Below are 23,494 nucleotides of genomic sequence, written 5' to 3'. Positions count from 1 at the left end.
CTGCTCTTTTTAATTGTGTTACCATGTTAGATTTATGTATTTGGAACTTTCCATGGTGTCTGGAGGAAACCGCTGTTCACCTCCATGATCTGCTGCACCCACAGGTGTTGTTTCAGTGCTCTAATAACATACAGATGACAAACTACAGAGAAAGATCCAGTTTTAGAATTATTTTTTGGAATAATGTCTACTGTGAATTAACTCATTTTAAAATCTTTATGAAAACACGAGATTGTTGACAGGTTTGAACCATTTAAGAGAAAGTAACTTTACAAAGAACGTAAACTGGGTGCTTAATACCTTTAATATTTATAGTCATAATATAAGCTTTATCACACCAAAATATTTGAAACCAGTATTTAAACAATGTAAAACTTTAGAGAAAAGCATTTAGAAATTACACTGCACTTGTCTCGTCAGACATGGCTGTGACGGTTAGATACCTCAATAACCACTAGATCAGGACACCGCCCCACACACACATACTGTATATATGTGTGTGTATATTATATATATTACCTTCACCATGTAGCTCTTGCATTTAAATGAAATGCTTTGCCATTGAGAGACAAATATTTAAAAGATTATCTATCGTTTATCCGGACATCATTAGCATATATGTAAAGGCATGCTAATTAAAGCTCTTTTAAAGGGTTGAAGCTGCTGAGACAATGTAATGTAAAAAATGTAAATGTAATGACAATGTAAAAAGCGCCATACAGATAAACTTGAACTGAATTGAACTGAAGTGGATGCTGTAGAAGGATAAAGTCTTCAAAGGCCAAGAGTGTCTTCTTTAACCTGACATCCCAGAAGAGCATTTCCTGCCTGTACACACTCTGTCTGGTTGACCACTGAAACTTACACAATCATCATCATCATCATCATCATCAACATCAATCAAGCAAACATCTTAATCAAAATATGTTTTGTTTGTTTCATTCCAAAGTTCAACTGATGAAGTGATGAAATGTAGAATTTACCTTTCTGACTGCGGATCCATGACACTGCCTTCAGGGCCAAAAACTGCCACTCAACCTGAGCATCGATCTTAAAGCCGTGCAACCAAATCAAAGCAAGAAGTGTAGCCCAGACATCTGGCTTCACCTGTACACAAAAAACAAATAGGAAACTAACACCAATGAAGGATAAAGCGATGTCAATATACATGAATGAGTGAATGAATAAAGTCCCTTTAACTATTTTCACATATAGTTGAGAAATAAATTAGAATACATTCAGGTTTTGTTCTCGCTAATCTACATATAGCAAAAGTCTGCTGCATTGTAAGGGCTTGTGTTTTGTTGTACAAAATGAGAGACCTCAGTAAGGGCGTCCCGTCCTTATCTACCCAAACCAACCCGCTTAACCATGTCGTATCTCAAGCCATCAGACTTAATATTTACTTAATATATCAGAGTAATATTCATACTATGAGAATGTGAGAGAACATCATGCATCAGCTGAGATAAACTAGATCAGTGCAAAGATATAGCTTAAAAAAATAAGTAAAAAAAAAAAACTTAAAAATATATATTTATATTAGAACTGATATATCAGACAAAGTCAATTTTATTTGTTTTAGTTTATATAGCAAGTTCTAAACAGAAGTAACTGTGTACTTTCTATCTTTCTTGTTTTTAGCCTTTCCGAAAGGAACAGCAAGGCCAATTATTATTATTTTTTTGCTGTACAATGACAATTTTGAGAATACGTAAATCTTTGTGAACTCCAGTCTGACCTTCTGCTGAGGAGAGTTTTGCATCTTGTGGCATTTAGATGCAAGTATCAGGAATTCTGATCTAAGATCAAATATTGTCTCATTGTACCCAAATGTTTTCAGTGTATAGCAAAAGCAATAGAATTGTCCTTAATGGTCCAATACTTTTGGACGGAACTGTACAGTTGGGTCCATAAGTATCTGTACAGCAAGACAATTTTCATCATTTTGCCTCTGTACACTACCATGATGCATTTCAAGTGAAGAAAAATAAAGAAAAAAGTAATTGAAATTACATAATTTAAGCTTAAAGTAAGAAAAAAAAAACAGTATTGATTAAGGCTTCAATGGTAAATTTACTTTGGGTTCACACATTAGAGATATTTAATGTGTAAAAACCTGTGCAGGAATCTTCTCGATCAGCTCTTTTTCTGTTCTCCCAAACACCTCTGCAAGTGAAGACCCAATTTCCCAGCAACCTGAAGCCTTCTGGAGAGAGATGAGCTCCATCAGTAAGTCCTTTGGAGTCCCTGAAGTTTCTACAGAGACAATAATATAAACAGATAGATCAGTATAGACATACAAACACATTCATCTCCCTAAGAACTAGTAATAAAAAACAGAAAGGTTCATTAAAAACACCAGCATTCACATATAGCACCAGGGAGATGTTGAATTACTACTGAACATTACCTGGGCTTGTGTCAGATCCTGCATCACCTAAAGCAATGAAACAATTTTAGCTTTAACACAAACATTTCAGAACTATTACCATTTAAAAGTATGAATCACACCAGTTTTAAAACAATCCTACCACTATAGCACTATAATAACCACAGAATAAATGATTATCATCTAAAAATAATTGTCCAGCATGTTCTATATTTCTATTTTGACTTAAAAAAAATTGTCTATTTAAAGCTAAAAGTAAACTGAACAGTATAGTTTTATACAACAGAGCTGTTGAATTCTTAATCTAAAAGTAGTTGTTGAATTATTGACTTAATATTATCGACTTACATGGTGGCCAACTGACAACACCAGGATTTCTGAGCTTTGTAACAGCCAGTTTTCTAACATGGCAAGGCTTCAGGACAGAAATTTGGGCTTTCTGATGCATCTGGAATACAACAAGCTGTTTCTTGTTTTTGTTGTATTACTGAGAATTACCGTACCAGTGAGAACTCTTGTGGAACTCCAAATGGTCAATGTAAAATTTTATTCAAACATAATTGTAACTTTTGGCAAATTGTTGCACCATATAAGGAATAAACTACTTTGAGGCTGGTGCTTTGTTATCAGACAATAATCCACTTTAGGTAAAGACTGTACACTTTGTGTTGGGTCATTTCACTTCAACATTGTTTATTTTTCTCTAACTGCACATCCTGTTGGCTTTTATTTCTTATCTAATTTGACCAATTACTTAAATGCATTGAGAATTGAACAGCTCACCAATTAAACTTGATTAAACATTCACACAATATAATCTCTTTATTCTATTCAAATTCAATACCGAGATATCCAGAGGGTGTACACTTACACTCATCTACTTGAAGAAATCCACCAACACAGTGAAAATAAAATCAGTTGAAAAAAGTAAAAGTGGGGAAAAAATATATTAGTTATATTCAACAATCAATATTTTGACTTTTCAGGAACTAAAAGAACTAAACCAGGTTATGTATTTAACCCGGTTCCCTGAGAAGGGAACGTGATGCTGTGGCACGGCTGATGCTATTGGAATATCTCACTGGAAAGTTGTGTCTGAAGCTCTGTGTGCACATGCCAATTTGTCAATTTAATTTATTTGGCTCAGATATGAAGCACTAATGGATAGCCATTGACATGCCACGGGCAAATTCTAAGCAGGTGGGGGGTGACTGATAGGGCATGCAGATCTCCCACTCTTTTAAGGGAGGCCAAGGCAAAGGGCAGAGCTTTCTTCAGGGTCAGAAACTTCTCAAAGGCTCACTATGGGCTCAAAGGGAGCTTCCAGCAGTCTTTCTAGGACCCCAGAGAGGTCCCAGGAAGGAAGGCACAGTCTGCAGGATGTCCTCAGCCATCTGGCACCATGCAGAAAACAAAAGATCAGGAGGCCCTTGTCTACCCAAGAAGGTCCCGAATACAGGTTCGTGGTTTGCAGCAATGGCTGCCTTGTACACTTTTAAAGTAGAGGGCTGAAGGATTGTGTATCTAGTTCTTTCATGCATGATCAACGCCTGACATTCATATTTAATCAATGTCTGATGTTCATGTGCCTCACCTGTAATTAACATATAACTGTAAAGGGGGAACCAAATGGCTGAATACATTGTGCCTGTAAAGCAATCAACTGATCAATACACAGGGTGGCCCCTCTGTAGTGTCCATTGTAAGTTTTCCAGTAGAAGGTCCTAACTGCCTAACGGTCTTAATCTGTCTATTGTTTGAAGGCCATTTGTTACCAGGTATAAAGTCTGGTCACACAGACAGTATCTTTGGGTTAAGTTCCAGACATCTTCAATAAACACTTTTCCCCTGAACTTAGTCCAGCTTACTTTTCTTTTACCTATTAGAAGCATTCTAGTATGTTGGCAAGCCTCCCAACGACTTTGCAGTCAAATTCAGGTAAAAAATTAACAGGAGGACAGGCTCAGAGAAAGATGAGACTGCAGAAACTCCAGCACTGTACTGACCAGGCAGTGAACTGGGTCCTGACAGTGCTGACCGAACCAGAGGCAAAAAAGCCTCCACTTCAGCTCATACTGACTTCTAGTGGAGAAAGCCCTAGCATTCAATAGTCTCTATCGCCTCAGATGAGAGGCTTGCATCTAGGAACTGGTCCCCGTCGGGGGCCAAACCAAGAGCTTCCACAATTCTTCCACATGTGGGGGTGTAGGATTGCCCCTTGCGGCTGAGAGAGAATATCTTTCCTGTCAGGAATCTTCCATAGAGTGCTGTATAGGGGACAGACTAGATCCACCATCCAAACTCGAGCAGGCCAACAAGGAGCCACTAGAATTAGGTGGACTTGATCGTTGCACACTCTGACTAGTAAGACAGCCCAGGCTTATTACAGTGGCGAGAGAGAAATTCCATAAATGCTGCAGACTGGCACTTCACCCCTGGTGCCTGTCAGTGACAGTACTCAGCTGCAACGTCATACAGGCCAAAAGGAAAATGGAGGAATCCAGAAAAAAGGTTCTCTCTCTGTCTTTAATCCCAATTAATATAGGACCCAGGGTGTGCAGGACGACCACTGCCTTTTGCCTGCTGCCATGTACTGTAGGCCTTCCCCACAATGAAGGGAGCGCAGGCTTCCTCTAAATGAGCAACTTGGGGGAGAAATAGCTTGTGAGCATTCCCACGATTTTCAAGCCCTAAAATGGCTAAATAATTAGATCTGGCCGGAGAAAAAAGACGGGCAGTATAGGGATTCCCCCAGGACGCTGATACCTTGGCATGAATGTACAGGAAAAATGGCAGTTGCCTGCTTGGGGTGGCATTTCGACTGAACTCAGGAAGCAGTCTTCTAGCTATTTTAATCATGCACCTGCGCCGAGCCATTAAATTGGTGTGTTTGTGCAAAAGACATTGAGACACTACTTCCCAACAAATGAGCCATGATGCAGCATTGAATTCCGTTGAATTGATGTGTATGAATTGTGCTGTGTAATGTAAGAATTACAAACTATTAAATTTAACTTAAACTTGACTAAAGCTTGATGTATAAAATAAGATATTAACATTAACTCACCAAGGGAGTCTGTACAGAGCCCACCAGCCATTGCTGCATCAAGAAACGCTGTAATGAGGTAAACAATAAGATAGTGTTAGATTATTCATCTGCTTTCTGCAATGTTTACAAAAAAGTTAATTATTATTAATCAATATTTTAATAAATGTAGAAAAATAATCTCTTTAAGACTCTGCTGTTTGAATGTGGCCCTTGATGTAATTGCATGTTTGGATGTGTATGAATTGTGCTGTGTAGTGTAAGAATTACAAACTATTATATTTGATAATTGGAAATAAAGGCCTGTCTATGTAGAAGCAAACAAATAAACAAACAAACAAATCTTCCTCATTAATCATGTGCTTCATTTTCTCATCATGGAATGTACTGCACACTGGCAGATGGAAATAATGACAACTTAAAGTTTGATGTATAAAATAAGATATTAACATCAACTAACCAAGGGAGTCTGCACAGGGCACACCAAGCATTGGCATTGGTGGAGCAAACGCTGTAATGAAATAAACAATAAGATAATGTTAGATTATTCATGTGCTTTCTAAAAAGTACAGAAAAATTAAAATAAACCTTTTAGAGGACTGGATGTGTAGAATTAAGCACAAGCATATATAAACTCAATATACTGTTGTAGAGTTGCATTAGAAATAAATTTTCATACTTTAACAAATAGAAAAAAAAATATTAATTTCTGTAAACTTTACATTTTTGAAAATAAGAACACTTTACAGTGTAAAAGATTAAATCACATCAGTTGCCCCAGTCGGATTATTACTATTATTATTATTATTATTATTATTATTATTATTATTATTATTATTATTAATAATAATAATAATAATAATATTATTATTGTTATTACTGTTACAGTATGTATAGCTTGACAAAGGTAAAAGAACTTCTAATCTGAATATGTTAATATAATCCTAAACACTCAGTGTTATACATTTAGAATTTACTATTAATCCATATTTTAATAAATGTAGAAAAATAATCTCTTTAAGACTCTGCTTGTAAGGACTCTGCCCGGACTCTGGCCACGTGCGTTTGTTTACGTTTCTCGTCACATGTCTGCCCCACCTTCGTCTGCTCCTCCCTGTCATCACACCTGATCCTTATTGTGTCATTTTCTTTTTGTATTTAACTGTGCCGCGTTGCTTTGTGCAGCGCGGCATCTACTGTGGTCTTAGTTCTGTTTAGTCCCATCTCGAGTCTGTGTTCCTGTTTTGTGTTCTGTCATTAAACCCTGTTCATTTATGCTATCCTGCGTTTGGGTCTGCTCTGTTCCGTCTTCACGACACTGCTGTTTAAATGTGGCCCTTGATGTAATTGCACATTTTGATGTGTATGAATATTACTGTGTAGTGTAAGAATTACAAACTATTCTATTTGATAACTTGCACATTGGAAATAAAGACCTGTCTATGTAGAAGCAAATAAATAAACAAACAAACAAATCTTCCTCATTAATCATGTGCTTCATTTTCTCATCATGGAATGTACTGCACAATGGCGGATGGAACTTAAAGCTTGATGTATAAAATAAGACATTAACATCAACTAACCAATGGATTTTGCACAGGACATACCAAGCATTGGTGGAGCAAACGCTGTAATGAAATAAACAATAAGATAATGTTAGATTATTCATGTGCTTTCTAAAAAGTACAGAAAAATTAAAGGACTGGATTTAGAGGAGTGGATCTGTAGCATTAAGCACAAGCATCCAGAAACTCAATATAGTAACAGTGTTGTATAAAGTGCTAGAAAGCAATACTTTAATAAAAGTACAAGCATCGTACTAGAAAAAGACTTTGGTAGAAGTGAAAGTTACCTTTTAGAATATTACTCAAGTAAAAGTCTTAAAGTATCTGATATATATACTATACTTAAGTATCAAAAGTAATTTTCTGATATTTAATGTACTTAAGTATTTGAAGTAAAAGTAAAAAGTAAAATTTCAGTGATTTTCGGTAGGCATAAGAGGCACTTCATCCGGTAGGAAGAATCTTTCTTTCCAATGTACAGAAACATTTCTTGCAAATACGGCCACGGGTGTATAACTTTATCTTCTTCACCCTGTTCACCACTATCTTCGGGGTGGTCGTCTACGACAGGGGCGTGTTTGCTTTGCTTGAGTTCAATACGGTATTTTTGTCAAACGCGCATGTGAGTGGGATGAAAACACCTCAAAGTTTCCCAGGAGGAGCAGGATCATTAGAGTAAACAATTTGTCAAGTTCACTCTCAAAATGGCAGGGAAAAAAAGGTGATGATCATGTGTGCCCATGTGTATGATGTGGCTCTTTGCGGTAACACAGTAAAAAACGTGGCTCTTGGTCTCTGACTGGTTGGCCACCCCTGGTCTACGATAACGGGAGATCCTCCAGTAGGTGCGTCCATGGCGGTTTCAGTTGTGCTTCCGCCTCCTTTAGCAACATTACGCTGAAATAGAGCGTGCGGAGCTGCGTAATGCAATCTAGGAGCAGTGATTTGCCAAACCTCCCTTATTGCAGTTGCACACATTTCTTCTGATTTTATTTTGTAGTAACGAGTAACGAAGATGCTTAGTGGAAATATAGCGGAGTAAAAGTAAACATAGGAAATGTAGTGGAGTAAAAGTGAAAGTTGACAAATTTAAATAGCGAAGTAAAGTACAGATACGTGAAATTTCTACTTAAGTACAGTACATTTTTAAAGTCTATTTTATAATTAAAACTAAAAATAAGAACACTTTACAATGTAAAAGATTAAAATCACATCAGTTGCATCAGTCAGATTCTTCATCATCTTATTATTATTACCACTACTGTTATGTTAACAAAGGTAGAAGAGCTTCAAACTTAAATATATGTTGAGCCACATCACACGTCACTGTTGGAATTCATTCATTTGGAATTTCTTTAAATATAAATTAAATAATGTTTAGCACCGTACCTGTGAAACCTGCTGTATAGAGTAACAATAACAAGACAAAAACTCAATATACAGTAGTTGTGTGGCATCAAAAATAAATTGTTATACTTTATTTATATCTCAACATCTAAAACCAAACAAACAAAAAAAAAACACAAATATAAATATATATTTACATGGTGGTACTATATGCTTACTGTCTGGTGAGTCTCCTTAGTGGAGTCACACCTTGTGTACTGTATTTGTGTTTTTTAGGTTGTGCACTTTTTTTTGGCTCAGAAATCTATGCTTATAAAACTATTTAGTTTTGCTCATTTTAAATTTTAGTTTTTGTCAAAATAAAGAAATTGTAATTGTAATTACAATTTTCTTCCTGTAACATCACCACACCCACTCGTATGTTATTTCTACCTTAATTTGGTTAATAATTACTGAACTGCTGTTACTTACCAGAACAATACATCATTGGACACGCCATCAGCACTGTAAGTATATAAAGAAAAACAGGATGTTAGTTTCTCTGTGTGTTCTGTATAATGTGATTTTACGCATAAAAGCACTAAAACTGTGGATGCTGATCAAAGTAATGTTTTTGTATACAGTATGTAGAGAAATGTTATATTGCAGTTACAAAATAAAGAAGAAGAATACTGACTCGGGGTATGAATTCTCCTCTTCTCCAGCGGCCCCTTCACAGCTTGTTTGTTGCCCTTATGAACAGCTATGAAGGCTGTGTGTGAGCTGCTCACTCCACACTGCTTACTCAGTTTCACCACTCTGGCCTTCAGAGCATCTTTATCAGCTCCATCAACCCTCTCGTCTCTTTCCAGAGAACGGATCAGAGAGCGAGCACCAAGCCTGTGGATGGCCATCCTGTACTCACACACATACACACTGTCATGGGCGCGGGATAAAAATGGACCCAAATGCAGGACAGCTAAACAAAACAGGATTTATTAACTTAAAAAACACGAAACAGGACGTAGACAACAGCAGACAAGGACATCAGAGGATTCCGCGCTGCACAAGGCAACGCGGCTCAAATAAATAGACAAGACAATCAGAAACATGAGGAACAGGTGTGCAGAAATGGGCAGGAAGAGACAAGGGCAGGGCAGACACGTGAACAAGAAACATAAACAAAAGGCACATGGCCAAAGTCCGGGCAGAGTCCTGACACACACACACACACACACACACACACACACACACACACACGTACGTACACAAACACACACAGTTTTGACTGAAATCCTCCATAAACTGGTGGTTGGTTCATCTTATTGCACTAAACTAACACTGAGTACTGTAAAGCTGATATTTATTACTATTATGAGTATGACAGCTAAAGACACCCAGCCAGGGTTTATTGTGCAGTCATATGGAAAGTTGTGGCTCAGTGATCAAGGTGTTGGACTACTGATTAGAAGGTTGTGGGTTCAAATCCCAGTACCACCAAGCTGCCACTGCTGGGCCCATGAGCAAGGCCCTTAACCCTCAGATGCTCACAGTTATAAATGGGATAAGGATGTCTGCTAAATGCTGTAAATGTAAGAAGTGTTAGAGAGTACACCAGGCACTTACCCTGTGTTCTCGACAGGCTTCAGGAAGAAGTCAACACTGTTTGTGACCTCTTGACCCCCCAGGCGATAATGCACTGATATTTTTCCCTTAGCATCTGGGTTCTGACATTCCTAGGGACGGAGTGAACAGTGATTACTAAAAGATCCAGTCATGTTCTTGTAGGAGAACCACAATATAAACAAATGTTTGAGTTTAACCATTTATAAAATTCTGCATAAATCATTGCAAATTCATAGAGTGAAATAAGTTTACATTTTCACCTTTCCTTTCAACTGGGCATAAATCAGTGCTCTTTGACCATGGAACAGTGATTTAATTTGGGGGCTCAGATGAGAGAAAGACAATCCAAACCAGTCCTCAGTGATATCAGTCACTGCTGGTTGTAAAGCATAGCGAAGAGACTGCATTACCTAGCATTGGGAATGAAAGACGTTCAATAAAAAGTGTGAAATGTAGTAAGATTTCCCAATAAAGCTCTCATCTGTTTGTCAGTGGAAACATGAGACCCAGAACATGCAGAATTATCTGTACATTCTGTAAATGACATAATTGACAAACATCACATCATTTGAATGACACTATAATGACTATTAACTAATATTATTTGAGCAGAAACCAGTCTTACTTTGGCCTGCATGCGATCAGTTCCTGTGATGAACTGGGCGTGGCCACAGCTGTTCTCAGCCAATCCTGTAATGAGTTCAGAACTTGCACCTTCACCAATCCCAAATGAGAAGCATCTGTTTAAACAGTGGATTGGAGTATATTATATTATATTATTATATATTTAAAGGAGTGGATTATATTATATCCTTTATGAGTCATTTAGATCAGAGGAGAACTTTAAAACACCATAGCAACGGTTACATTGCTATTTACACTGGTAAATAATAACTCCAATAATAAATTCAGTTATTTTTAGGGCTGAATATTTGCTTCTGTTATACAAGTCCCTTAGATTAAGCTGTTACTCCGGAAAAGATTACTATTAAACTCTCAGATGTACAAAAATGAGTTAAACTGGAGGATGCAAACAAACACACACTCGCTCACACACGTGCACACCCTCGCACATGCACATTCACACACATACTTACGCACACATACACGCATGCACACACATTGGCACAAGCGCACACACGCAGACATGCACACAAGTAGTGAGAGGAAAACTGGTATTAAGCGCTACTAACAGTCTAAAATTATATACATTATAATAATTATAAAAAATCTATCATTTTCCCAGTATTACAGCCAAAGCTAATCAACAGCTGACTAATTGGAATAAAGAAACTGACAGTGTTGTGGTGTGATACATTTTCCTTTTTTTATGTTAATATCTGGTCCACTTTATTGTGGTTTAAACTATTTTGCTCCATCCTTCTGAAAATCTAATGTTAATTCTCATAAAATAAAATAATAAAATATTTGTACAACTCAGTTAGCTATTATGTATTAGGAATAATTGAAATGCTTTCCATATGTAAACTATTAGATATTCAGTTCTGCATTATGAATGTTTTAAGATTTAAACAGCACATGCCTGTGGAGATCAGCATTGCTCTTGACACAGTGAAGAACATCTTTGGTGTTTCCTACTTCACCGTCTGTAAATATGAAGAGCTGAAAAGAGAGAGAGAGAGAAATTTAAAGACGAGCTCCCTTGAAAATTTCTCACTGTGGATAAAGAATAATATTACCTGTCTTGGGTGGTTGGAGATGCAAGGCTGCTTGTAAATGTGTTCCAAAGCTGGCAGAATCTCTGTGCCCCCCATGTCTGCTTGCATCTCCTTTACCTTCTGCACCGCCTGCTCCATAGTGTCCTGATTGTACTGCACACTTTGACTAAAATCAGAGAAACATACAGCAGACACAACAAATTAGCTAACCTGCTCTGTATCACTCTCACATACTCACTCACTCCAGGTCAGTTACAACACTGGGCATGAGGTGAAACCACAACCAGGATGAAACGCCACTCCTAGGGCCTAAATGTAGGCTTTGTCTATATATCAACTACCATGTTCTGGGAGGTTGGAAAAACCCAGAGAAAAAACATGAACATGAGAAACTTGTCACTACAGGGACAGAAACCTGAGCTCAAAATCAAGACCTGGAAGGAAGCAAAGCTACTTGTTTATACCACCCAGCCCTTCATCCTTTCATTTCATCCATTGGTGTATCTCATTAGTGACAAAAATAGGACCTATTCACTGCTTCATGTGATTTGAACTCACGGGAAGAAGGAACTATAGTGAGAGCCAAAGCCATAGATGTTGAAGTAACAGTCCATGGGGAGACTCTTCAGTAGCAGGAGAAGAGTGTCCTAAACACATCATTACACACAGTCAGTGTTATTCTTAGTTCACACGGCAAAAAAAGAAAGAAAAGAAGTGTTACTGTTAAGTTAAGTGTTAAGTCTTACCCTGGCACAGTCGATGCGTCCCTGTGCACCTGGTCCATTATGCATATTACAGGACATACTGCCAGATCTGTCCATAACAAACACAAACTCACCACACGTCGACATGGAGGACATCACTGACTCAGGGAACTCTGGATAGAAACTGACCATGACCACTGGATCTCCCATGAGAGATCCTAAAAAGAGAAAAAAAAAATCAACAGAATTGTAATGAAACAAAAGTAAGAAAAGAAGAAACTATGAACCAATGACCAAGAAACTAATGACCAACCAAAATAGACTGTGTGTTTATTCTACTTTTAGCAGTAGTACTTTTCCAAAGAGGCTCAAAATTGTCTGGATCCATAAACAGTGTGTTTTTCCTTGTATTATAGTTTAGGGAACAGATTTGTGAAATTGTACCTGACTCTGCTGCAGGAGCTCCAGCCTCCACTATAGCAGTGAGCTGATGGGGATTCTGATAATATAGATACAGCTCGACATCTCGATCAAACATGTGACCTGCACCAAGACTTACCTAAACACACACACAAGACTCAGTGTTCTGATAAAAAATGAAGAACAATGAATAATAATAATAATAATAATAATAATAATAATAATAATAATAATAAAAGACATCCTTTGGTGTGTGTGTGTGTATAGGATCCAGTCAGGGGATAGTGAGGGACATTCCAAAAGCTCCAGCTTGCGTTTCTCAATGTTGTTTCTAGTTGGTTTAAATGTTTCTGTTTTTTGACTGAAGCTTCCAAAATGTGAAATTTTGTGGAACCCATTCTTCCATCCATCCACCTGTGCAATGTTTTTGTGCAACCAGTTGCCACACAACTTTAAAGCAAAGTAGATCGGTTCTGAGTTGGAAAGATGCTCCATCAATCAAAGGCTGCTCTGTTTTCTTCTTTGGTGATTGTGGCTAAAGAGTTCCATTATTTGTCAGGGATGGCACACAAGGGCCTAAATACAAGGCTGCACTGAATTGAATAATGGAAGCTGGCACAATACAGGGGTGGCAGAGTTCAATATAACAGACAGTCCAATAATCCAAGACACAGGTGAACAGGGTCAAACAGTCCTGTGATCCTTAGCACAGGCAAACTGTGTAATCCAAATATCGATAATGAAGTAATACAGGGCAGGCAAAAACAACTACGGAAAAAAAGTCAGGGTCGAACAAGGCAGATCAGGAACAGGAATAAAGGCGGGAGGACTAGACAGGAGCACAAGGCAAACTGAGAATACATGGCAAAGGAAAGCTTGTCAACGGAGTGTTAAATAGTGCAGGGAAGCATGAAATGGCTGATGCCCTGGAAGTGGTGCTACTCCCAATATGGGCAGGCGTGGGGAGGCACAGTGACATCTTTACTTCATCAGGCCACAGAACATGTTTCAAAAATGCCTTTGGTTTATTCTAAATATCTTTTGATTGTCCAGGACTTCCCACAGATGTTTGATCAGCTTGAGCACTGGGGGTAATGGAGGCCAAGTCAAAATCTGCTGAAAGAAGCCACTGCCATTAAGGAATATTGTTGCCAAGAAGCAGTGTATCCTGTGTGTGTGTGTGTGTGTGTCTGTCTCAGTTCTTGTAGTCAACATGTTGGAAGCAGAAGGAACAGGCAGTCATTCCAGCTTGCTCATTAGGAATAGATATAAAGTATTTTACATTTTAAATTAATATTTATAAATTAATTTTAAACTTCAAATTTATGTATTTATTTATTTTTATATTTATTATCTGTAAAGCTGCTTTGAGACAATGTGAATTGCTAAAAGTGCTATACAAATAAATTGAATTGAAATGAATTATATTGAATAAAGTCTTGAGCTACTGAATACTAATTGTATTGAATATAGTCTTGACAAGGGTTACACCAAAGAAAAGCTGTTAGGTGACTACATGTGTTTGTACAATACACCCACTGATAAATCACTGAATCAATCAAGATCAAATTGATTCATCAAACAGATTTAGTTCATCATTATACCTTTAAACTTTATAGCTCTGTATAGACACAGACATATGCACTCTCTCACTCTCACACGCGCGCACTCTCTCGTACGCGCGCACTCTCTCGCACGCGGGCTCTTACACACACACACACACCTTTGCCTTGGTGTGGTCTGTGTTGACGAACATCAGAGGCTCTAGAGGACATTTGGACTCCACTTTAGTGATGGGGTTTGGAGAGTTTATGTGTGCAGTAAAAGAGAGGGAGTAGGGGATACCAGTGGAACTTGATGTTATCTCTGAGACTATACCACCCCCTGTACCTGAAAATAAAACACACAACAGATTATATGATTCATTCACATGAAGGATGATCCATTTAGCTAGGTATTTGTATCGTTACACTGAGATGTGACAGTAAAGTGTGTCAGATATATTTCAGTAAGGTATGTTTAGTAAGTGACAGTAAGTTGTTTCTGCTGGCTGTGTGTGTATTTGTGTGTTTAATACCAGCTGGTGTGTAGCGAGGGTTGAGTACTGCAGGCAGACAGAACTGCAGTGAATGGTCAGCCTGCACACTCAGTTCAATGATATAGATGAAGGTGACAGCGGCACTCTGGTGTGGAGGCAGAGAGCCCACACTGAGCCTGAACACGTCCGCAGACTCCTCACTCTCCTCCAACAGAAATGCCTGTTCACCTGAACTCAGTGCATCATCGTACTGCTCCCGCGCCTGACCCAGGACAACATACATGTGTTAAAGTTACATTCCCACCGAGCATCAGCCATGTTGTCCACCTACATTCATTATTACTGTTAACCTGTCTACGGGTAAAACTATTGTTTTACTCGCCTCCTGTTTCTCCTGCACCTCAGCCACTATCTCCTGATCTGCAATCTTGGCACTGAAATGGCAGAGAGCAGCTCCTGAAGGCATGGGGAAGACAAACACTGCTTCCAGGGTGTTATCTTCCTCGTTTATATACTTCAGGGTGGAGGTCACTGTCGCTACATGCCCCTGAACCTGCAGATCCACCTCGATGTTCTTTAGTGGAACTGAACAGAAAACATACAAAGATGACTGAGGTTACAGTTCATATCACATTTTATGTTTTTCCTGAAAGAAGACATTAATACAAAAATCAGTCATCAATAAAAGCTAGATGTTTTAAACCCAAAAAAACATTTTGCATTTTGCATTTTGCAAATTGCAGTTACACATCAGTTCAACCACTGTGTGTTTTATCATTTATGCTACATGATACTATTAAATCCACTGACATACAAAAACATGGAATAACCCGTTTGTTTTCTCTATACACTGAAGACAGATTGAAGTCAAAATATGAGTATGAGTATAAGACAATAGATCAGGTATTTCAGGCATCTCTGGAGGACTGTTATAACTTCAGCCCTGTTCTGTGGAATTTGCTGATGACCTCACTGACATTTGTTTTGGGGATTTACTTTCCAGCTCTATCAACTGTGACAAATGCTGTTGTTTTCTCTGGCTGATCTGTTTGCAAATTGCAAATTGTTTCATTGTGAAATATACAAATAAAAAAATGAAATGCCAATTGTTACTGCATTTTTGTTTACAGAACATAAACCTCTGAGAAATTTCAAGGAAAAGTAAAATGCATTGGGGGGCACGGTGGCTTAGTGGTTAGCACGTTCGCCTCACACCTCCAGGGTTGGGGGTTCGATTCCCGCCTCCGCCTTGCGTGTGTGGAGTTTGCATATTCTCCCCGTGCCTCGGGGGTTTCCTCCGGGTACTCCGGTTTCCTCACCCGGTCCAAAGACATGCATGGTAGTTTGATTGGCATCACTGGAAAATTGTCCGTAGTGTGTGATTGCGTGAGTGAATTAGAGTGTGTGTGCGCCCTGCGATGGGTTGGCACTCCGTCCAGGGTGTATCCTGCCTTGATGCCCGATGACGCCTGAGATAGGCACAGGCTCCCCGTGACCCAAGGTAGTTTGGATAAGCGGTAGAAAATGAGTGAGTGAGTGAGAGTAAAATGCATTTGAAATTGCATTGCAGAAATCTACCTGAAACCTGCCAAAATTCAAATAAAATCAAAATATTAGTTTGAACTGCATTTCCGATGCTTTGCACAGAAGTCAAGTCAGGAAGTTTTTATTGTAATTTCAACCTTATATAGCTGAACACAGTGAAATGAGAATATTTCTCCAGGACCAAGGTGCTACATAAAACAAAGACAGAGCTAAGGACTTAGTAAGTTAGTCCTAGCCGCATAAAGTGCATCTGTGCAACCTGGTGCAAACAGTGCAAGACAAGACAAAAAAAACCGTGCAGGACAAAAGACAGTGCAAACAAAAAATACAAGACAATACACAAAAGACACTACACAAGACAATACACAAAAAACAGCACCGACCAGTAAATACTGTATGTTCAAACAATATTGTGTGTGCAGAAATACTGGAATGAACACAGTATTATAGCAGCAGCTATATGAGGTATTGTAAAGTATTGTGTAAAACAGCAATCGACTGAAATGTAAGACAGCATGTGCAAAGAGCAAAAACAGTGTGCTAAACAGCATGTGAACAGTTTGATATGATGGTGCTGTGGACATGGATGTAAAATTGGAAGATTGTGTATTTGGTGTGGGTCATTGCAGTCCATACAGTTGATTATGTGTGTGTGTGTGTATCAATCAGTGTTGGGGTGAGAGTATTAGTGTTGTCATCAGCCAGGCAGGAAAAATCACTACTGACCCATCACACCCTGGACACAACCTCTTTCAGTTCCTCAATTCTGGCAGGTGCTACCCGAGTGCATAACCCGAGTGCATAATGCACCTGCACGCGCTACCTTTCCTCAGTTAACATTCGCTTCTCGCGACTTCTGCTCCTACCTCACAGCTCCCTGGTTTTTTGGACTGCACTTGCTGTCTTTAGGAGGACATATTGGCTAATCAGCCTCCGCCGGATGTGCTCGTCCTCAGCCAGGTTAGCTTCGCAAGCTACCCACTGCCTTTTTTTCTTTTTCCATGGCGCTTTCTAAAGCGGCACCAGTTACTCTGGTGGACGGCCTATCGCGAGCCTGCCCGGCCGCGTGCGGCACGCTCATCGCCGCCCGGAGAACTGTAGCCATTGTCTGGCGCTCCCAATAAAGCTCCTGCGTCGCAGGCTCAAAACGGCCGCTGCCCAGTGTGTCGATTTCGGGCTGTCCGACTCGGAGGGGGAAAAAGACGACGCTGCTGCTACTTCCTCTGACTGGGCCGACATGTGTCCTTCCCAGTTTGAGGATTTGCTACCGGCCGACGACTGTTTCCCCGACGGACCGGCAGGTTCCGGGGACGAGGTCGAGGCGGGCCTTCTCGATGGCTTGGATGACGAGGAAGCCATCCCGTCTCCCGCGGTCCCTCAGGCTCCCTCCGCCCCGCCTCAATCAGTACTGCTGGAGCTTTGTGAGCGCGCTGCCGCGCGGCTCAACATCCGTTGGCCGGCTCTCCTGAATGCTTCTGGGGCCTCCTGCCGGCCCGAGGAAGCAGCTTCTGCCAGTCCTCCCTGCGTGTGCTAAACACATGAGACATTGCTGGGGTGATCCGCTTGACTTGAAAACACGGTCTCGCGGGGCTTGAGGTGAAGGATATGGCGGGTCTGGGCATGGGCGATCCCCCGTGATCAAGCCTTCCATCGCCAGACACCTTAACCCATCTCAGGGCGGGCTGCTCGCCCCACCCAAGCCCGTCCTCCCGGGCAAGATGGATCGCTTCTCCGCGTCGATTCATCAGGCTTCATATAAAGCCTCGGCTCTTTCTATCCGAGCTCTCAATGTCTCCTCGCTGTTGTCTGCGTATCAGGCTGAACTCCTGCTTGATTTGGGTCAACAACTGGAGAGTGGGTCGACGTCGCCCGATCTCTGGAAGGAGGTTGTCACGGTCAATGACCTCGTTCTCCGCAATGCCCGCCAAGCTGTCCAGGCGAGCGGGCGCTCTATGGCTTTGTCGGTGGTCAGGGAACGCGCGCTGTGGCTTAATCTATCCGGTCTCCCCTATAGTGAGAAGCGTCGCATTGCGGGAGCACCTGTTGAGACGGGCCAAGCTCTTTTCGGCCCGGCCATTGCACTGATGCAGCAGCGCTGCCACGATAAGAAGAAGGAGGACGAGGCTTTCAAGCTGTGTCTTCCTAGGAAGCCGGCGCAGCACCAGACGCCATCTGGGCGGCCGCCTAACGCTCCTGCTGCGGGACACCAGTCCCACTACACGGGCAGGACCAACAAACCCCGTGGGGAACCACAGGCTCAGCAGAGCGGGCCCCCCGCACCAACCACTAGGCCCTGGGGTAAGGTGTCCTTCGCCGCAGCCGCGGCTAGGAAGTCTCCCAACCCCGCCCCTTCGAAAGCGGCCGACCTGATGTTCGGCCACAGGGGGTTTTCGGTCCGTGTTCATGGGCAGCCAGCCCCCCGGACACCTGTTCTACCCTCCAGGTTCCCCCGTCCAAAAGACGGAGGTTCTCTTTCGGCGAGGTCAGCCCCCCCTCGCAGGCGAGGGTTGTTCTTTGTTCCGCACAGGCTTCACTGTTCCCCGTGTCGTCCGGAGTGCGTTCCCCTGTTCCAGTGGGGAAGGACGTGGGATTGAGTGCAGAAGCAGTGTCACCAAACACCCCCCTTCACACTCCTCTCACAGTTTCAATAAAGGCTACGGCCCCAGTTTTCCACAAAAAAATTAAAACTTCTCTGGTTTTGCCACTGGAGGGCGCCGTTGCGTCATTAATGAACGATCCGGCCGGATCGGCTCCCGGCGTCCCGGGGAGTCACGTGATGGGGCCGCTCGGGAGTCACGTGATGGCCTGGCTGTCGGTCTCAGCCCCCGATTGGGTGATTCACAGTCACATGGGGTTACAGACTTCAGTTTACCAAATCACCCCCGCGGTTCAACGGAGTGGTCTGGTCCCACACGGACCAGAGCTCCGACCTCATTCTGACAGACGAAATCTCATCTCTTCCGGAAGGGAGCGATTCGAGTTGTAGTGGGTCTCAGGATCTTGGCTTTTATAGACGATTGGCTTATTATAGCCTATTCGAGAGAGAAAGTGATTCAAAACACTGCTCCTGTGCTCTCACACGTCGCTGCGCTCAGTTTCAGAGTCAATGTGTCAAAGAGCAATTTCACTCCCGCTCAGGAAGTTATATTCTTGGGCTTGGAGCAGAATTCCGTTACGATGCGCACGCGCCTGTCACGGAATCGCATTTCTTCATTCATGAACTGTCTCGTGCGGTTCAGGGAAGGAATGCGGATACAGTATCGCACATGTCTCAGATTGCAGGTCTTATGGCTTCGGCTATCCATGTCTTGCCTCTTGTCTTGGGTCTTCTGAGAATGAGGGCTTTCATGAAGTGGATTTTGTCCCTTCGTCTCAGCCCGTTATGCGATCTTTGCCGCTATGTCACTGTGACGCGCGCGTGCATGACTGCGCTGCGCCACTGGAGAGCTGCGGAGTTTTACGCGCATGGGACCCCTCTCCGGGCGATCGTGCTGCGGAAAGTGGTAACGACAGATGCCTCTTTGACAGGGTGGGGAGCCACTCAAGAGGGCAGATCAGTGAATGGTGTGTGGCCGGACTCACTGCATTCAGCCCATATAAATTACTTAGAGCTCCTCACTGTGTTGAAGGCTCTAAAGCATTTCTTGCCCCGCCTGCGGGGACATCATGTGCTGGTGCGTTGCGACAATATGACAGCTGTAGTACATATCAACCGCCAAGGCGGCATGTGCTCCTCCAAGCTTCACGCTTTGGCTCACAAGCTGTTGGTGTGGAGCGCACGGCATTTCCTGTCGTTACGGGCGACTCACGTCCCGGGCTTTTTGAATAGGGGTGCAGACCTTTTGTCGAGGGGGAACCCCGCTCTACGGAGAGTGGCGGCTCCACCCTCAGATAGTGAGGTTGCTTTGGGAGAGGTTCGGCCAGGCTGCTGTCAATCTCTTCGCCTCGCACGAAAATGCCCACTGTCCTATGTTCTTCTCGCTTCGGGACGAGGACGCCCCCCTCGGCGTGGACGCTCTGGCTCATCCGTGGCCCAGCGCGCTACTCTTCGCTTTCCCTCCGCTCTGCCTGATATCTCCGACTCTGGCCAGGGTCGCTGTACAGGGTTTGTCTCTGATACTATGGGGCTTCCCCCACGTGTTATTGCCACTATTCAGGATGCCAGGGCCTCTTCCACACGTTCGCTCTATGATTGCAAATGCGTGTGTTTGAGGAGTGGTGCGAGGAGCGCCCGCTCGTTTCGTATCTGTGCTCCGTCGCTGATACTGATATTCTGGGTTTTTTGCAGGACCTTATCGATCGTGGCAGAAACTTTTTGACGATTAAGGTCTACTTGGCGGCTATCACTGCGTGTCACGCCGGCGACACTACGGTGGGACAGCACCCCCTTGTCTGTAGATTTATGAAGGGCGCGCGCTGCGCCGGTCACCAAAAGTGTGGTCCCGGATTAAGATCTCTCCATGGTGCTGGAGGTGCTGGCCCAACAGCCTTTTGAGCCCCTGGGGGATATCTCCCTCAAGCTGCTGTCCTTCAAGACAGCTCTGCTCCTGGCTTTGGCTTCCGCCAAACGTGTCAGTGATTTGCATGCGCTCTCGGTTCATTCCTCGTGCACCAAATTCTCGCTCTGTGGAGATAAGGTTTTGCTTAGGCCTAACCCGGCCTTCATGCCTAAGTGCTTTCCAGCCTTCTCTGTTGGTGTGATTGAGCTCTCCGCTTTTCACAATCCTCCCTTTTCTTCTGCGGAGGATCAGAGGTTGAATGATTTGTGCCCTGTGCGTGCCCTACGGGCGTATATGGACAGGACTAACTCTTTTCGGAGGAGCGACCAGCTCTTCGTCTTTTGTGCCCCGCCGAACACGGGGAAACCCATCTCTAAGCAACGCCTCTCTCGCTGGCTTGTGGGAGCCATCTTCTTAGCGTATGAATCTGGGGGCTTGCAGCCCCCAGGAGGCCTCAGAGCTCACTCCACTAGAGGCTTGGCTGCTTCTTGGGCTCTGTTTGGGGGAGTGCCTCTGCAGGACATTTGTGCTGCTGCGAGCTGGTCCTCTCCGCACACCTTTGTCAGGCACTACCGGCTTGATGTTACCCGTACCACGGTGGCTCATGCGGTCTTAAGTGTGGGCTTTTCGTAGCCCCGTGCTACTAGACCCGCACTCCTTTCAACCCTGTCTGCCCGGCTTGGTTATGCATGTTTCAAGCATATAGTCTCCCCCTCTCCTGACGCCCAGGTTGGTCCATTCACATGTTTATATACATGTTTTTTTCCTGCAGGCGGCTCGCTTGTTGGACATCAGCGGGGTTCTAACATGCATGTTGCAACATGTCGTGTTTTTCTTTGGCTGGGTTGTTTACCCCGCGCCGTATGTTATGTCTGTGCTTTGTGACGTGCCGAGCACCACCTTTTTGGCCGTCCTCTGGCTTACAGGGCCTCGCTGTGAGTGTATTGGGCAACCGGGGAGTTGTCTATATCTCCCATAGGTGGATCTCGAACACGAGATGATGAAAGAGAACAATAGGTTACTTTCGTAACCCCGGTTCTCTGAAACATCAAGTGGAGAGATCCACCAAGTTTGCCCCGCCTGCTGCGAGAAGCGAATATGCTCACTGAGGAAAGGTAGCGCGTGCAGGTGCATTATGCACTCGGCTAAGGGGCGTTACCTTACCTGCCTTTGGCACGCGCTCCTGTCTATCAAGCCAGACTTGGTGCAATTGGATGCTTCTGTAGAAGTCAGGAACGGATGCCCTTCCCACAGGTGGATCTCTCCACTCGATGTTTCAGAGAACCGGGGTTACGAAAGTAACCTATTGTTTCTTTTTCCAAACAATCACACTGATTAACAACTCACCATAATTATATTCCCTGCTTCACATCTATAAGTACTGCATTATCAGGACTGTCAGTCATCAAACTGACAAACGCAAAATATTACACAATCTGTTATTTGCACTACCCTGCACTTCTCACACTTTATGTACATAACTGATGTCATATATTCTGTACTGATATTTAATACTCATACTGTCTATATCATATCACATCGGCTGCTTTATCTTGTATAGTTTTTATTATCTTGTCTTGTATAGTATAATGTTATTTATGTCTGTACTTTTGAGAGTCACAAACAGCTGGAACCAAATTCCTTGTGTGTAAACAGGCCAATAAACCTGATTCTGATTCGTATTCTGATTCTGATCAGTCACAGTCGATGACTAAGAAAAGTGCTTGAAAAGACAATTGTGTCAATTATTAGTTTACCAATAAATATTTGTTTTGGTATGATCGAGATCAGTCTCTTCCTGAAAAACAATACAATCTGCAGTGGAGACCATTGAGTTTTGAAATAGTATGAACTCATTCTGACTCCTGACTCTGTTGCTCTTGATGGACTGTGACGTAATTTCCAAATTCAGTCACGCCCCATAGTTTAACCTCACACTACAACCTGCCTGACATCTTTCTGTGTACGTTCAAATGTAAACTATAGAGGATTTACATTTACATTTTAATTGTGTCATACGTTATGCGCACACAACTAGACATCCAGACAATACAATTAGATGTATGTGTACATGAAGTTTCACTATGACGCAGTTTATAAACATTTCAACGGTTAAAGATATCAACAGCAAGCAGTACACAAAGAGTACAAGCTTGAAAACATGAACGTTTAATTTTGTTGAATGAATCGGGATAAATGTTATGAATAAAGTGGTTACTGTGAGTGAGTCGGTGAGTGAGTGAGTCAGTGATTTTGATTCGTTAAAAGAAATTGTAATAAAACAATAAAAACAACACACTACCTGGTTCATTCTTGTTTGTCAGCAGGCCACAGTTCATTTTGTTGCTCTTGTGAATCTTTACACACTTCTGAGGTTAAATCCCAAAAAATAAACCTGTTTATCAACGTGGGATTAGATTACATTACACGCCGAGTATCTCACGTAAGAAAAACGAATAAACATTAACACGAAACTGACCGTTAAAGAGCAGAAATAGCTAACAGTTTCCCGTCAGTAGACACCTGCAGCAGGGTGAAATTAAAGCTGCAGACGGGAATTTTGTCCGTCACAAGCTTGAAGAGACTTTACGGAAAACGCTGGACTGCAGCCTGACCTCCAGTAGGAAGTCAGGCTGCAGTCCAGCGTTTTCCGT

General features: G+C 42.2%; 1 protein-coding gene across 3 annotated transcripts; it reads right to left on the bottom strand.

Moving 5' to 3' along the window:
• Positions 1–285: 285 nt before the first annotated feature.
• Positions 286–23,337, bottom strand: LOC132857545 (von Willebrand factor A domain-containing protein 5A-like). 3 transcript variants are annotated; one of them, XM_060887544.1, is made up of 22 exons: positions 23,320–23,337; positions 23,143–23,235; positions 15,179–15,381; positions 14,836–15,058; positions 14,482–14,648; positions 12,783–12,897; positions 12,381–12,556; positions 12,193–12,281; positions 11,656–11,800; positions 11,499–11,578; positions 10,581–10,695; positions 10,216–10,365; positions 9,956–10,065; positions 9,027–9,244; positions 8,822–8,854; positions 7,022–7,066; positions 5,899–5,949; positions 5,460–5,507; positions 2,414–2,440; positions 2,120–2,259; positions 984–1,107; positions 286–860 (listed from the first exon to the last, which is right to left on the bottom strand). In XM_060887544.1, the coding sequence occupies exons 2-22, from the start codon at positions 23,177–23,179 to the stop codon at positions 775–777; spliced, it is 2,382 nt and encodes a 793-aa protein (XP_060743527.1). In that variant the 5' UTR covers positions 23,180–23,235; positions 23,320–23,337; the 3' UTR covers positions 286–774. The 3 variants fall into 3 exon arrangements, with proteins under 3 accessions (XP_060743527.1, XP_060743529.1, XP_060743528.1); XM_060887546.1 differs by lacking the exon at positions 23,320–23,337 and having other exon boundaries at positions 286–854; positions 23,143–23,302; XM_060887545.1 differs by lacking the exon at positions 23,320–23,337 and having other exon boundaries at positions 7,046–7,066; positions 23,143–23,302.
• Positions 23,338–23,494: the final 157 nt, after the last annotated feature.

This window comes from Tachysurus vachellii, chromosome 14 (assembly GCF_030014155.1).
Source record: "Tachysurus vachellii isolate PV-2020 chromosome 14, HZAU_Pvac_v1, whole genome shotgun sequence".
NCBI lineage: Eukaryota > Metazoa > Chordata > Actinopteri > Siluriformes > Bagridae > Tachysurus > Tachysurus vachellii.
Note: the sequence above shows the minus strand (reverse complement) of the source record. Positions and strands in the feature narration are given on the sequence as shown.